This window comes from Bubalus bubalis, chromosome 16, assembly GCF_019923935.1.
Source record: "Bubalus bubalis isolate 160015118507 breed Murrah chromosome 16, NDDB_SH_1, whole genome shotgun sequence".
NCBI classification, from domain to species: Eukaryota; Metazoa; Chordata; class Mammalia; order Artiodactyla; family Bovidae; genus Bubalus; species Bubalus bubalis.
In genome coordinates, this window is record NC_059172.1 from 68,130,262 (window position 1) to 68,147,691 (window position 17,430).

The 17,430-nt window shown below is 38.4% G+C and overlaps 1 protein-coding gene across 2 annotated transcripts in view; it reads left to right on the top strand.

Moving 5' to 3' along the window:
* The window catches only part of SLC35F2 (solute carrier family 35 member F2), a 58,373-nt gene extending 41,258 nt beyond the window's left edge, over positions 1–17,115 (top strand). The window contains exons 2-8 of one of the 2 annotated variants that reach the window (XM_025266948.3): positions 2,625–2,800; positions 5,297–5,424; positions 10,391–10,550; positions 11,393–11,549; positions 12,110–12,162; positions 13,211–13,365; positions 16,127–17,115. In XM_025266948.3, the coding sequence (XP_025122733.1) occupies positions 2,625–2,800; positions 5,297–5,424; positions 10,391–10,550; positions 11,393–11,549; positions 12,110–12,162; positions 13,211–13,365; positions 16,127–16,312 (1,015 nt within the window). In that variant the 3' untranslated portion in view covers positions 16,313–17,115. The remainder of the gene's footprint in view (positions 1–2,624; positions 2,801–5,296; positions 5,425–10,390; positions 10,551–11,392; positions 11,550–12,109; positions 12,163–13,210; positions 13,366–16,126) is intronic. The other variant, XM_045163002.1, reaches the window with a different exon arrangement.
* The last annotated feature ends 315 nt before the right edge of the window (positions 17,116–17,430 follow it).

The window sequence follows — 17,430 nt, forward strand, 5'->3', positions numbered from 1 at the left end:
TGGGGTCACAGTGAGTTGGACACAACTGAGCAACTTTCACTTCACTCACCTGAGATACAATGGATCACTAGGCTCTGTGAGTCTTTCATATCATTCTCTACTTAACATTCACAAAGCTGTAGCTTTAGCTCAGCCACGGATCTTTATACTGATTTTCTAAACTTTGGTCCTCCTTTTGGTCACCAGAGTTACCATTTACAGCCTGGCCTCCAGTTACTTTTCCAGGCTTCTTGCCCACAGCTCTTTCCACTTGTGCCCTAGGCATAGACCACTTGCTTCCAGAACCTACCATTGCATGTTTGTGCCTCTACATTTGGGCCTACAGTTACTTCTTGGATTCCCTTCTCCCTACTTCTTCCTCTAGAAACCTCTTATATACATCCAAATCTAGCTGAAAAATCATCTGTTCCATAAAACTTTTCTCAGTTTTCCCTCTGCCTGCTAACTTCCTCATTCAGAATTAACCTCTGTGCTCTCTCAGCCCTTTTTCACTTGTACCACTGTTATAAGATTGCTTTCTGTAACAAAAAAAAGTGGTTTGTGTGGTTTGCTTTCTGCAATTTTTAGTTGGTTGCTAAGGTACTTCTCTTTTAAAATGCAGAAGGGTAGGCTCTAGATCTTATTCTACTCTGGATACAAAGTACGCGTCTCTGAAGTGGTGATTCACAGTCTTGGCTGCTTTTGGGATTACTTGGGGAGCTCTGAACATCACTGATCCCTGGACCCACCCCTCGAGGTGACAATATAATCGGTCTGAGGTGCAATCTGGGGTATTAATATTTTTAAAAGCTCTGTGATTCTAACATGTAGGTAACACTGAAAGTCTCTGCTTCTACTTGAAGAAACCAAGTCTCTGGGAGAATGAAAGGATAAGAAAATGTTAAACATTTAATGAACAGAAAAACTTTAAAACTAGAGTTAAAGTTGAGTTTTAAAAAATAACACACACACCATTCAAATAATGCATAACATAGCTAAGTAATCAGTTCAGTTCAGTTGCTCAATCATGTCTGACTCTTTGCAACGCCATGAACTGCAGCACGCCAGGTCTCCCTGTCCATCACCAGCTCCCAGAGTTTACCCAAACTCATGTCTGTTGAGTCGGTGATGCCATCCAACCATCTCATCCTCTGTCGTCCCCTTCTCCTCCTGCCCTCAATCTTTCCTAGCATCAAGGTCTTTTCCAGTGGGTCGGCTCTTTGCATCATGTGGCCAAAGTATTGGAGCTTCAGTTTCAGCATCAGTCCTTCCAATGAATATTCAGGACTGATCTCCTTTAGGATGGACTGGTTGAATCTCCTTGCAGTCCAAGGGACTCTCAAGAGTCTTCTCCAACACCACAGTTCAAAAGCATCAATTCTTTGGCCCTCAGCCTTCTTTATAGTCCAACTGTCACATCCATACATAACCACTGGAAAAACTACAGCCTTTACTAGACAGACCTTTGTTGACAAAGTATTGTCTCTGCTTTTTAATATGCTGTCTAGGTTGGTCATAACTTTACTTCCAAGGAGCAAGCATCTTTTAATTTCATGGCTGCAGTCACCATCTGCAGTGATTTTGGAGCCCCAAAATATAAATAAAGTCTGTCACTGTTTCCACTGTTTCCCCATCTATTTGCCATGAAATGATGAGACCGGATGCCATGACCTTAGTTTTCTGAATGTTGAGCTTTAAGCCAACTTTTTCACTCTCCTCTTTCACTTTCATCAAGAGGCTCTTTAGTTCTTCTTCAGTTTCTGCCATAAGGGTGGCATCATCTGCATATCTGAGGTTATTGATCTTTCTCCCAGCAATCTTGATTCCAGCTTGTGCTTCTTCCAGCCCAGCGTTTCTCATGATGTACTCTGCATATAAGTTAAATAAGCAGGGTGACAAGATACAGCCTTGATGTACTCCTTTTCCTATTTAGAACCTGTCTGTTGCTCCATGTACAGATCTAACTTTGCTTCCTGACCTGCACACAGGTTTCTCCAGAGGCAGGTCAGGTGGTCTGGTATTCCCATCTCTTTCAGAATTTCCCACAGTTTATTGTGATCCACACAGTCAAAGGCTTTGGCATAGTCAATAAAGCAGAGATAGATGTTTTTCTGGAAGTCTCTTGCTTTTTCGATGATCCAGCAGATGTTGGCAATTTGGTCTCTGGTTCCTCTGCCTTTTCTAAAACCAGCTTGAACATCTGGAAGTTCATGATTCACGTATTGCTGAAGCCTGGCTTGGAGAATTTTGAGCATTACTTTACTAGCATATGAGATGAGTGCAATTGTGCGGTAGTTTGAGCATTCTTTGGCATTGCCTTTCTTAAGGATTGGAATGAAAACTGATCTTTTCCAGTCCTGTGGCCACTGCTACTAAGTAACCAAGATGATCTCTAAATAGATCATCAGTGAACTGGGGGAATATGTATTTTTGTGGGAGAAGTTAGAAATATAAAAGAGAATAAAATTGTAGTCGCTGAAAATCCAACACTTTTTGTGCATATGAAATAAGTGATAAAATGAAATAAATAGTCACCTGAAATTATTAGCATTTTCCTTTTTGTTTAGCCCTAAAAAAGTGTGTGTGTGCATGTGAAATACATAAATTATTTACCAGTAACTCTTATTTTCTCCTTTATTTTCCAGGAATATTTTGAAAACAATTGCCTTAGGTCAGATGTTATCCTTGTGTATATGTGGGACAGCCATCACCAGCCAGTATTTGGCAGAAAGATATAAAGTGAATACCCCCATGCTTCAGAGCTTTATCAACTATTGCTTGCTGTTTCTAATTTATACAGTGATGCTGGCATTTCAATCAGGTATGTCAAATTACCTTTTTAACAAATCATCTTCATAAAAATTTTTGGCTGTATACATTCAAAAAATAAAACATGAGCCCAAACCAAAACCAAGAACAGGAAACTACTGCTGTTTTCATAAAAGTCACTAGAAAGGTCTGAGACCTCTGAATTCTATGAAGTTAGTGACTAGAGATTTATGTATAGCTCTCTGAAATTGTTTATTAAAATGAATAGCATCAACCTGTAACATAGGATTTGTCAAAAAAAAAGAATGTAAATGCCATTATAAGTTACACCTTTCCCTCCCACTGTGGTTGATAAATTTAAAAGACAGTATTAAAAACACTTAAAAAGTTAAGAACCTCACTTTCCAAAATATATATTTCCAGCTAAGTGGAGAATGCTAAGTAGAGCACCACTGCCTGTAAATGTGAGAGAAACAAAACAAGGCATTAACATCTTATCACAGGATTGATTTCAAGAGTGTAAAGACAATGGGTAACCCAGACTGGGAGGGTGGAATACTACCATTTTAATCACATTTAAAGCATATGATAAAATTACAAGTGTGGTGGTTTTAATATGAACATTAATACATCAATGGTATTCCTATATGTCAGGATAAAGAACTTACTTTTGAAAGAAAGTGGAAGCCAATTATGAGAAGGGGAAAATATCCTAAGGGGAAAGCCCCAAATTTGGCAAGAGCTGTAGGAGCTGGAAATAGAACTGGTATGTCGTGGTTAATAGCCCCAGAATTTGCTCCTCTCTGTAAGAACTGGCCTTTAGGAAGTCAGTATGATTTGTAAATGTATCAGTGAAGTCCCTCTAAGGGATGGTTATTATTGTGTTTAGTTGCTAAGTGTTGTCTGACTTTGCGACCCCATGGACTTTAGCCCACCAGGCTCCTCTGTCCATGGGATTTTTCAGGCAAGAATACTGGAGTGGTTTGCCATTTCCTTCTCCAGGGGTTCTTCCTGACCCAGAGATTGAACCCCTGTCTCCTGCATTGCTAGCAGATTCTTTACCACTAAAAAAATGATACATAAATAAGTCATTGAAGTCCCGCAAGGGATGGTTATTATTAATAGATGCCTTCCATGCTATCTCATGTTAGGAAGACTGTATTTTCAGGCTATTCCTGCTAGTTGGGATTTAATGATAATTATTGAGGATGGTGACTGTTGCCATGAAATTAAAAGACACTTGCTCCTTGGAAGAAAAACTATGACCAACCTAGACAGCATATGAAAAAGCAGAGACATTACTTTGCTGACAAAGGTTCGTATAGTCAAAGCTATGGTTTTTTCCAGTAGTCATGTATGGATGTGAGAGTTGGACCATATAGAAAACTGAGCACTGAAGAATTGATGCTTTTGAACTGTGGTATTGGAGAAGACTCTTGAGAGTCCCTTGGACTGCAAGGAGATCCAACCAATCAATCCTAAAGGAAATCAACCCTGAATAATTCATTGGAAGGACTGATGCTGAAGCTGAAGCTCCAGTACTTTGGTGACATGATGCAAAGAGCTGACTAACTGGAAAAGACTCTGATGCTGGGCAAGATTGCGGGTAGGAGGAGAAGCGGGGAACAGAGGATGAGATAGTTGGATGGCATCATGGACTCAATGGATATGAGTTTGAGCAAATTCTGGGAGATAGTGAAGGACAGGGAAGCCTGGAGTACTGCAGTCCATGGCGATGTGAAGAGTCAGACACAACTGAGTGACAATAATAACAGAATTTGACTATGATTCTCTCTACCTTTATTTCTTAAAGCCTTCTTGTATATCTGCCAACTCTATATCTCCTTGTGATGCTAGATTCTCCAAAGAATTGATTCACAGTTAACTTGAATAAATAGAATTTAGATGCCACTAAGTTGTTTTTCCAAACTTACCACTGGCTTAATTTCCTGTTGAAAGCAGATCTTTTCCTAAAGAATGACCACAAACAGAGTTTTGGTCTGTTTGATAAATTTATAAGAACACATTTCATTTCCTAGGATGATCTGGATGTTATATTTCTGTTGCAGTAGGAAAGAAAAAGGAATTCAACAAATTTAACCACTCTTACTTCCTTTATCTTTGGTGTTTTCATTGAGCACTTGGTCTATGATGACACCTTAGTTTGGGCCTCATACTAGAAAAAAATCTGACTGACTGCTGAGCTGTTGCAGGAGTTTGAGTTATGAGTAATGGACATTAGGAGGGACCATGTTCAATGTACATAGTGGTAAAGTATGTGCCTGTAATGCAGGAGACCTGGGTTCAGTCCCTGGGTCAGGAAGATCCCCTGGAGGAGGGCATAGCAATCCACTCCAGTATTCTTGTCTGGAGAATCCCCATGGACAGAGAAGCCTGGTGGGCTACAGTCTGTAGGGTCGCACAGAGTCAGACACAACTGAGTGACCAAGCACAGCCCAGCACAAACACTAGCTTTCACTATCTCTAGATTAACATGCATGGAATAATTTTCAAGTAACATGTCCTAATCTAGATTTCTTTTAACCAGGTAGTGATAATCTTTTATGCATCTTGAAAAAGAAATGGTGGAAGTACATCCTGCTTGGACTAGCAGATGTAGAAGCTAATTACCTGATTGTCAGAGCATACCAGTACACAACTCTAACCAGTGTCCAGGTAAGAGGGAGTCCTCTGACCAGTTTGGATTTTATAACTTTAAGAGAGGAATCTGAACTCATATGTGCTCAGCTAATTTGCCCAAGAACCTGTTCACTCAGAAAAAAACTAAAAACAGTGGATGCTATCTGTTTTCCAGTGGAGCATGTGTGCTAATGAGAAAGGCTTCCTGAAATTAGTGAAAACATGTAGAAGTTAATCTGTTCCCAAACTGCTAATGCTATAGATGAATAGAACAGTTGCTACCAAGTAAATATCAATATTTAGTTGGCAATCGATGCTGTGATATTGGCAAGAGTTCTATTTTGTGTGTTGCTTAAAAATGGCATATAAAGTGAATATACTATTGTGTCCCAGAAAAGTTGGAGTCTTACAAGTAAAGTAGATATCTAAGACAACTAATAGGTTGTTGTCTTTTTGTTGTCTGTTGTCTAAGAGGGCATTAGACATTTTGGGTAAAGGTGGTAGCCAAAAGTAAAACTTATATCTATTCCTTTTCTAGGTTATTCTCATTAGATTGAAAGAAAAATGTTCCTACATTGCAGTACTTTTCAACTTGGTGGAGTTGAGGACAACTGATTAAGTTGTCTTAACATTAGGGAGATCCCTGGTGGCCTTAGTGGTTAGGATTCTGGGCTTTCACTGCTGTGGCTGAGTTTGATCCCTGATCGGGGAACCAAGATCCAGCAAGCTATGTGATACACCCTAAAAAAAGAAGAGTTGTCTTAACGTTAGCAAACTGTGGGATGTATCATAACCCTGACTCCTTATTGCTAACAATAAAATGTGTTATAAATGGAGATGAGAGTAAAGTAGATTCCCATGTCAGGTTTAGACTTCACAGTTTACTGAATTTATGACTTAAAAAAAAAATTGGTTGCGGCATGTGGTATCTACTTTCTTTATCAGGGATCAAACCTGAGCTCCCTGCATTGGAATCGCAGAGTCTTAGCCAATGGACCACCAGGGAGGTCCCCGAATTTATGACTTTGGATGCATCTTTTTTTTTGGCTGTGCTGTATAACTTATAGAATCTTAGTTCCCAACCAAGGAGAGATTGGACCTGTGCTCTCAGCAGTGAAAGCACAGAGTCTCTACCACTGGACCACCAGAGAATTCCTGTTGCTTCACTTTTTCCTATAAAACAGAGATGGTCTTATCTCCAAATTTAAGGAACATGAAAAATTGAAGATTTAAAGAGAAAGATGAATGATTAATGAAAATTCAGTATTTTTCTGATGTGAATATGCATTAAATGCTATTATTACCAGAATGCTTTTTAATACTGTGCTAAGCATTGTCCTCTGGGCTTCCCAGGTGGCTCAGTGGTAAAAAGAATCTGCCTGTCAAGCAGAAGACGCGGGTTTCATCCCTGGGTCGGGAAGATCCCCTGTAGAAGGAAATGACAACCCACTCCAGTATTCTCGCCTGGAAAATCCCATGGACAGAGGAGCCTGGTGGGAAAGATAGGAAATCTTTTGTAAGACAGACATCATAAGAGGCACATGAAAAACTCAGAATTTCATAGAAATTAAAACCAGGAGTTACCTAGAAGATGCATTCATCACAAATAGTATTAAGTGTACTTTTAGCAATGAATAATAAGAGTGTAAGTATATAGAAAATGTACTCTATATAAAAGAGCTGACTCATTGGAAAAGACCCTGATGCTGGGAAAGATTGAGTGCAGGAGGAGAAGGGGGTGACAGAGGATGAGATGGTTGCATGGCATCACCGACTCAATGAACATGAGTTTGAGCAAACTCCGGGAAATAGTGAAGAACAGGAAAGCCTGGCGTGCTGTGTTCCATGGAGCCACAGAGTCAGACACAACCTAGTGAGTAAACAACAACAAATACAGAAAATGGCATTTTTCTAGTCACATCTACCTGTGATCTCACACACAATTTAATTGCTTGATTATAATTTCCAGAAATTTTGATCTGTGACAGATGATGATTAGAAGTTTTGAATTGGTACAGGTCTAAACAGAGCTTAACAAAATACTTACACTGAGGTTTTATGACTAAAGTTCATGCCTTAAACTAATCTCAAACAATTTCTTTCATCCTAGCCTCTTAGAAAAACCTAAGCATTTGGTTGTCAAAAATTAAGTACTTATGGTCCCAGGAAGCCATATTATAACAAGTGCATCTAACAACTAAACCTCCTTCCAGCAGTGAAGAGTGCCTGCCATTGGAATTCTTCAGATTATCTCCTTGAGTAAACCTCTAGTCTGGTTAATCTGAAAGGGCGAAAGTTTGCTTGTTTGTTTCTTTATGGACACACAACATGCAGGATCTTAGTTTACCAACCAGCTAAGGAACCAGTGCCCCTGCAGTGGAAGCACAGAGTCCTAACCACTGGACCACCAGGGAATTCCCCCTGAGAGGGTGGAAGTTTAAACTGGATGGTCTTTCGGACATGACTGAGCGACTGATCTGATCTGAACCTCTTTCTTAAGGATTCTCTTCCTTCAAGGATTCTGTAATTGTAAATACTAATGCAGTGGTTCATGATGTGTGCCACATTGCTGGCCTAGCTTTCTACTCATGTTACTTCTCATTTTACTTGCCACATCTACACATTCTCTATCCACGGCCAGCTTCTCTCATGTTGCTCTATTATTTCTAGAATGCATCCTTTTCAAAGCCCCTTCTCAAAGGCCTAATTCAATTTCATTTTCTTCTCTATAGAGTATACTCCATTGTATCACTAACAAAATCTGATTCATGTTTATATCCATCCTTCCCCCTCATTCTAGGTTCTTACTTCCTGTGTCTATATAATAATTTTTTTAAGGCAAAGATGAATATTTTTAATGATAAAAGGACAATTCACAAAGAAGATAGACATCATAAACCATTAGATACCTTATCAACAAAGAAACAAAGATACATAAAGGAAAAATCAGAAGAAATATAAAGGAAAAAAATATATAATCATAGTGAGACATATTAACATTTCTCTGAGAATATTTTATCAAGTGCAGAAAAAATAAGAATAGGAGCATCTTGAATGATGTCATTAATAATTTAAATTTAATAGGTTTATATTTAATTAATTTGTATTAATCATATCCTACACAAATATATTTAAAATTTTGTATCTCATATGTTGTTATTAGATGTTCATAGGACATTTAGAGAACCTGGCAAAAAGATAAACATTACTTAATTTCAAAAAGTAGAATTTTTGTGTGTGTGTGATTCAGTTATATGCACGTTATTCTTGAAATTATTTTCCATTATAGGTTATTACAAGATATTGACTATAGTTCCCTATGCCACACAGTAAACCTTTGTTGCTTGTTGCATATCTATTTTTTTAAATTAGAAATCTAGCCAATAATTTTTAAAGGTTAAATTAAATAGATGGCTCTTAGAACTAAAAGCATCAAGCAGAAGGCATCTGTCACCAGGAATACATTTTGATAAGATTCAGTTTAGATAAATGACTGACTGTAATAGATACCAGATTAGAAGTCATGGAACTTTAGGGTGGCCAGGTACCATGAGATCATTTGATCTGACTTCTTGATTTCAGATTTTGACTCAAGAGTTGACTAGCTGGAGATCACATAGCTGGTCAATGGCAGGGCTGGAGCCTGAGGCCTTGGGAGCTCTTACCAAGATGTAGGTGCCTCCTTTATATGGCCAGTCATTGCCCACCAAAAATGGTAAAAATAGAAGAGGTTTAAGTTTGATTTTAAGACACAATTTGAGGATAGAGAGTCTTCTGTGATAGTTTTTAGAGTGATTTTTGTCTACTTTTTTTGTTTAAGAAATATAGTTTCGATTTTATTACTTCACTATGGCTAGATTCTTTTGGTATCTTCCAGGACAAGCTATTATCATTTGCATCGTTTAATGGTTTGTTATTCAGGCAGGCTCAATAAAGCACTTAAGAGATTAGAGTTCTATAGATGGAATAAATAACAGAAGGCAAAGTGCCCATTCCTATACCTGACATTGCAATGAAAGGCAATCAGTAAACAACTGTGGACAGGATCAAACAAGCTGCTGAGATTCAGGGGCCTGCCTTGTCCAAGACTAAATAGAAACAGAGCACATCAGGGACAAGGTTAAAATAAGAACAGGATGAGCAATCGAATAGCAACATCAGGAACATTATTAGTCAAAGGAATATATTTTATCCTTGAATGCAGTTTACAAATGTGTGCCTTTGAGAATCGAATGAATGAAATCTTTTTCCTTTATCTTGCAAAGATTTTGGATTTACTATAATTTTGGCACTCTTAATCCCCCTGCCTTTCAGACTGGCAATATCAGGGGTGTAGCAAGTATTTTCTGGACCCAGGATCAACAGGTGGTGGAGGAGTATATGATGAAGATGAGCGAGAGTATTTGCTGTGAGCAAGTATCTGTCTTATATGGTGGGGTTGGACACTTTGTCAGGGAAACGGTATCTGTTTGCTTTCTCATAATAACCTGCTCTTTCTGTTGTTCTTAAGCCCAACTGCAATTAAACATTGGTTATGCTATTTTTCTCTGTCTAGTTTCTAAATACTCCACTTTGTACCTCTCTTGTTCTCTACATTCCACCTCCTCCATTAGTGTCTCCTACATATCACGTACTTAAATATTTATTGACTGAATTGGTACATGTCTACTGGACTTAAGGACAAACACAAGTGAGAGTATAGAAGTAAACTGCATAGGCTGTTGGGCAGAATTCCTGGGTTCATCAACTGAATCCCAGACTTTTAATTGTGTAATTTGGGGCAGCTCATTTAACCCCTGTGCCTTTGGTTTCCTCACGGATAAAATGGAGGTTGAAGTTCCAGTTTCATAGAGTTCTTGTGAGGATTAAATGAGTTCATCCAGATAAAGCATTTAGTACAGGGCTGGCAATAATAAATGCTCAATAAACACCGATTTCTGTTATTAGTCATCTTTTCACTAATGAGAGATATTTTAAGGTATTTATTTCTCCTTTCATGCAGCTTTTGGATTGCTTTGGGATTCCTGTGTTGATGGCTCTTTCGTGGTTTATTCTTTATGCAAGATACAGAGTGATCCACTTCATTGCTGTGGCTGTCTGTCTGTTGGGTGTAGGAACTATGGTTGGTGCAGACATATTAGCAGGGAGGGAAGACAATACAGGTGAGACTGTGTTACTTGTTTCTGCTGTAGTCACAGAAGACATTTTGCTTATGTCTTCACTTTTATTTTGCAAAGATAAAGTAAACGGCAGAGAACATGTACTGATTACCTATCTTAAAATTTTTATTTTCAGATTTGGTTGCTTCTGCTACTATGACCACTTCAACAAAGCAGTCTATGTTCCTACCTGCCCAGAGTCCTTACTTTTTGTCACACTAGTTTGTTTTGTGTCCTGAGAGAGAACTTTCTTTATATATGTGCAATAATCTTCTTTTGGCCCATATATTTAGATTATACATACATACATACAGCCAGAAACCCTACTGTAGATTTTGTTTCCATGAAAAAGGAGATGTTGTGTTCACTAAATGACTTCTATTTCAGTTACTCTGTAGAACATTTTGATATTCTTTATGTCAAGGTTGAGATAGTTCATATTATAAAATCCAAATAAGGTCTATGAATTTCCCCAATCTGCAAGCGACTTCAGTGTCTCCTTTGATTGAGAAAATCACCTTGCTTCCCTGTAGTTATCTGTGAATTCCCATTAACAAATTCCATTAATTTCCCATGTCATTGAATCATTTTCTGGGGCCTTACATTATGGTATACACCACCATCTTCCAATCTGTTAGTCTCCTGAAGATCCAAAATAAGAAAAATGAAAGCAGAATTGTGCCAGAAAATGAGAAGACTAAGAGTCTTTAAACTTTTAAAAATCAGGGTTTCTTCTTCTGTAAAATCTTATTTAGATGATTATGAGCCAGATAAACTTCTGGAAGCAAGCTGGAGAGTTTTCCCTAGTGACAATGTATCCCTTTTTATGGCTTATCTCTCTATAGGTAATAATGTACTGATTGGTGACATCTTGGTCCTTCTTGGAGCTTCCCTCTATGCTGTTTCTAATGTGTGTGAAGAATACATCGTGAAGAAGCTGAGCAGAAAGGAGTTTTTAGGAATGGTGGGCTTATTTGGAACAATTATCAGTGGCATACAGCTGTAAGAGTCTACACATATCCTTAAAAACAAAATCAGCAAATATGTCATAGATGATTAGTTTCCAGCTACTAACATTCATTGTTTATTTGGCCTAAATTCATATTTAAAATCAGTAACTTGCTAAATATCTATTAGAAGATTGTTGAAATGTCAGTAATTATGCCTCATTTTTTTTTACACGTTTGATGCTTAAGATTCCTGCTTATTATATCATTAGACTTTATATTACCTGTGAAGACTTTCTTTTTCAGTTATTCCTAGAAAATATTAACTTCCTATTCATAATATCATGTTTCCCTCCTATAGCTGACTACCACTAAACAGTGCTTCTAGAGGTGTCAAACATGTGTTTATGGACTCCTTTGAGTTTTATTCTTTGTCATTTAATTAAAGATAGTTTTTTAAAAATATTTTATGAAAACCAAAAGTCAACATAATTCATCACCTTAAAAGCTGAAGCACTTAAAGTGAAGTACTTAAAGCTTGAAGCAACTTACTTGTTTATAAAACAGTGAAAATTTATATAAAGATGTCTCTGTGACCTCTTGTTTTAATCACAGATTGATTGTGGAATATAAGGATATTGCCAGCATTCACTGGGACTGGAAAATTGGTATGTGTATATATATATATATAATAATTATGTTTAGTCTTTTCCCTGACACACACCAAGAAATATTTTAATAATACTATTTAGGCATTTTTATATAAAATCACAGAGTAATTTAGTACACAGAAAACTCTAGTGGTTTATGTCAGGTTTTCTCTGAGAACTTGTAAATGAACCCCTGTAAAAGTTAATCCTTAATCTTTACCTTCAAGAATAACCTTTCTTCACTAGGAATTCTGAATCAGACTGACCTTTGGTCACACTAGCTTTACTAGATCTGTATTTCGTGTCCTCAGACTTCTTGTAAAGACTGCCTGCTTGATATAATCAGTCAAGTATTAACTTAAATAATCTGGTGGTGTGTAGTCACTACCACCTTGCATTGCTTCTCTCATCGGATAGTCTTAAGCATCTGCACAGATAAACAGCAGAAGAAAGCAATAGTGGGACAGTCAGGGAAGATTTGAACCTTATGGGTGGAAAAAAGTAGTGCATGAGTGTCACTGAATTGAAATTCATTTACCATGCTTGGGTGATTTCATTCAAGGAAATAACTTAGATTTCCTGTGTGTGTACTGTGTGTGTGTGGAGTGAGATTGGAGAAGCGATTGTGAAGCAGAGATACTTAGTAGTCAGCACCCACGTGACTAGCTCTCTTACGGGATGAACAAAAGTTAAGACCCTAACAACCGCCTTTGATGCCCTAAGAATACTTTATTCTGAATTCAACCACACAAATCGTGTCCAACCATGATGCCTTTTATCATTGGCACCTCTCCAGGCAGGTGTGGATAGCGTGGAGTGAAAAGAGCTGTTAACTTACACCATAAGCAAGATTCTACGACCTTGATCGTCTAACACTCTGTTGGGTTTTTTAAGTTCTTCATCTACATCACATGAGAACTTTGTATGTCGCATTTGTAATGCTTACTGTTAACGAGGGACTTTGTGGACAGTATGTTAAAGGATCAGGGAATTTTACATCAGGCAAGCTTTGTCCTTTATCTTTTGATTTCTTCCTTTAACCCTGGATATTCCATTCCCCCCACAGCCCTGCTATTTGTAGCGTTTGCCCTCTGTATGTTTTGCCTGTATAGCTTCATGCCACTGGTGATCAAAGTCACCAGTGCGACTTCTGTCAACCTGGGCATCCTGACAGCTGACCTCTACAGTCTTTTCTTCGGACTCTTTCTGTTTGGCTATAAGGTGAGCAAATAGATCTTGTTCGAATAAGAACACTGGTTTGGTGTAAAAGAAGCAGTGGGTTTCTTTAAAATTTTAGATCCCAAAATAAAACCTTCTCGTCTCCTTAGCAAGAATTTCTTACTGCCTTAGAAATCTATCTTTCCGTAGTATAAAGCTTGTTAACCTGCCTGCTATTACAATCATTTGAACAAATAGAATGTCAGCTGTTGCTTGGTAATGTTACTTTTAGCTGGGTATAGCAACTGTATTTCTTTATCCTTATAAAGTTTGAGATCTGGGTGGAAATTACATGGTGTTGATTGACACTATTCCCAGGAATTGACCATGAACTCAGAATGCCTAGTTCAGTGTGTTCCAAGAAATTTCTGCTTGAGAAGCATAAACCATTTTTGCTTTTCAAGATTATGTCATAGGAACTAGCTGTTGTCTTTGCAAAAAACCCTGCTGGTTGTGGTATTCACGAACTAAGCCTGAAGAAGCATTTATAGCTCTTTGGTGGCATCATTAAAAAGTGACAGAGGTCAGAGTGAATCAGAACAGTGATCTTGATAGCCTTAGGTTCTTTCCTGTGATAACAATCATTAAGGGGTACAAAGCAAGCCTTTCAAGTGTGTTAGCTGTTCTGTGCTGGTGTTATTGCATTTCACATGGCTACCTCTAGAGGACCAGGGTGATTTTATTCTGCAGTTCAAGCCCAGGTGATGGCTACCAGAGAAAGCTTGAAAGCTCTGCAGTATAACTTGTGGCCTGGCTCACCTGTGCTTTTTTTTTTTTTAAAAACTAAACATATTGAGATAGCATTAGTAGTTTAACATTTACCTTTCCCTCATAAGTAAAATAAGTCCAAGGAGGAAGTAAGCTTAAAGAAATAAAAGCTTCAAAGTGCAAATACACTTGTCACTACCTATTATAAGCTCCCTAAATGTAGATATTTGCTCTTTAACTGCTATTAACTTTAATGAGAAAAAGCCTTTTTGTGTGTCATTTTTTTGCCCATATGATTTACACTATTGTTTTCAAAATGGAACATGCAAACGATAAATTCATTTGCAGTTCTTTTGCGTTGTGTTTCTTTGTCCCTGCATGTCTAGCAGCTCACTTTTAACTCAGATCAGATTTTATTCTTTTTGGTCAAGTAAAGGAAAGAGGAGGTTCTCTGTGATCTTCAGAGTAAATTACAGAGGTTGGAAATCATACAGAACATGAAGAAGATACCTAGAATTTTAGAAGAAAATTTTAAGTAAAGAATCATAGCTCAATATATCACCAATTTAAAAAAGTGTAGCATCTAAGATAACTTGGGCTCTGATATTTTGAAACAGTTGAAGAAGATGTTAAAAATTTCTATGTTTATTGGTGTCAGACTCCATCCCCCCGGATTGATCTTTAGTAAATACTCACCGAACAGAGTAGCCACAGAAACTTCCTGTATAGGTCCAGACACAAAGGGTAGAATTTAAAAAAGGTAAGAGCCTTTAATTCAGGAGACTTATTATCTCACTCCCTCAGAGTCTCTCTCTTCTAATAAAGGTGCCTCCATTTAATCACCTGGAGGCTCAGATGGTAAAGAATTTGCCTGCAATGTGGGAGACCTGAGTTCGATCCCCGGATTAGGAAGATCCTCTGGAGAAAGGAATGGCTACCCACTCCAGTATTCTTGCCTAGAGAATTCCGTGGACAGAGGAGCCTGGTGGTCTACAGTCCATGGGGTTGCAAAGAGTCGGACATGACCGGGCAACTAATACTTCTTAAGAGGAACAAGACTTTTTTTCTTATAAACATTTAAAACCTCCAAATCAAGCAGAACATGTTTTGAATAAGTTACTTAGGTTTCCTCACAGTTAAAAACGAACATTCTATGGGAGAGCACAATTGACTTTTATGATACCGACTTCAAAAGTTTAGGGTACTCTAAATAGCTTTAACTATCCTTTAATCTTCTCTGAATCACTTCCCCCACCCTGAACCCCCCCCCCCAAAAAAAAACCACATTTATTCAATACTAGCTATGTGCTGGGTGCTGTGCTGAGATTGGATCCAAAATGAAACCCATGGAGGAAATTAGTTTGGCTCCTGCTCTGCTTGAAATGATCACTGGCTTTACATCATCACTGAATCCATTGGAGGCCTTCCAGCTTTGGGGAGGGCCCTGGCTATTCCAGGGTTCTAAAAGTTTAAGGTTAAGAAGTAATTGAGCATCTATGAAACATTAACATGTTGAAACCAATGATGACCTGTAGAAGCCCACAGCTGGAGGTGACCAGCAATCTATGTAATACTCATTTCAAAACCTATTTCGTTTCTCTTTCTACCCTGGGAAGGTCTCTCACTTTTTCTTCTCCCTCATTTTATTTCTCTTTTCCTTCTCCAACCCATTCTGCTTTCTTATTGTTTCATGCCATTGTTATATGTTGTGTCTAAGGTCCAAATCTAGGTCTTTCCTTTTATTCTCTCCACTAAGTAAGTGGGACTAGTTGTGAGGTGGGATGTAGCTGTATTATTGCAGAGAAAGGCAAGAGGTCGTTTCCTAGAGATCTAAGATTTTTTACCCAGTTGACTGATGGGCTGGGTACTGTTGGCAGAGATCACACATTCACCAGTACACAAACTTGGGACAGTTTTGGTCCTTAGTATCTCCTTGGACAACTTTCAGATAAAAAGATTATGAGAAGGTAACTCTCCAAACTCAGTGGACAGAAGGCAGCAGCAAAGATACGTGTATGTGAGAGAGCACTATCCATAGCCTATCCTCTCCTCCTAGTTTTCAGGACTCTACATCCTGTCCTTCATCGTCATCATGGTGGGGTTCATCCTGTACTGCTCCACCCCGACGCGCACGGCAGAGCCAGCTGAAAGCAGTGTACCACCAGTCACCAGCATTGGAATTGACAACCTGGGACTGAAGCTTGAGGAGAACCTGCAGGAGACCCACTCTGCAGTCTTGTAGCTGGAGAAGAAGGCATACACGTCCCCCTGAGGTTTCCTGGGAAGCTGGGAACTGTCACCTGGATAAAGCAGAGCCTACGGCTTTGGGACACTTGAAAACTTATCAGAGTGAACACTCCATAGCATTGGGTTTGATCCAGTTGGATTTTAAAAGGAATATTAAAGTCATGTATCAAAAGTGGAAATGCCAAAATAGAGCAGAAGCCGAGGCTAGGATTATGTTTCTGTATGTTTCAGGCCTAGTACCTGTTAGTGTCAGGGAGACAAGGTATGGGGCGCGTCCTGGGCTGTTAGAAGCACAGGTGGGAAAGCAGGATTGGGCAGATACTTGGGTGTGAGCCAGACTCAGGCTGTCCTGGATGGGCTAGGTAGTCAGGAGGAGGGGCAGCCCAGGTGGTTGGGAGTAGGTTTTCTCATTTGGAGGCATCTTGAGTTTTGTCTTGCTGAGCCAATTATTGTCCACAAGACTTGTGGCCTTTTAGGAAAGGGAAAAATGGGTGGGGCAGCACTTGAGAAATCCTGAGATACAACTGTGAGTACCATAGAAGCCGTCAAGCAGAGTACAGTAAACCTAGGAACCTTTTCCCGATTGTTACTATGCTACTTCTTAGCAAATAATGTGCCATGCGATTTTTATGATACCTCTTCAATACAGAGTGTTAATATGCAGCGTCATTATGATATCGACTGCCAGAATACTACTTTGTAAAAACTCTGTATGTGAACTTTTTGGGGTGAAAAATATAATAATGAAACTGAGGGTAAATTCGTATTATTAAAAGATTTTGATTTCATGGAAATATATTTATTGTGTGGTTTCTTTGATTACCCAATTCCCCTTGTAGATTTTAAATGACAATATATTCAAGATTTCCTCATATACAACTTTTTAGAATATTGTCTTCTTAAGGTGGGGCAGCCTTATCTATTTGGGGCTATGTCAGAATAGAGGGGAAATCAGAGCAAGCTCCCAAGTTATTTGCTGGGATAAACATTTAAAACTTTTGAATTGCCTTAATGAATTTTTTAAGAAAACTTTTTTAAGTGAAATAATCTTTCATTTCCTGCAGCCAGTTAAAACTGATGTTTGGTTTTCACTCTTTACCATTAACAACTGTC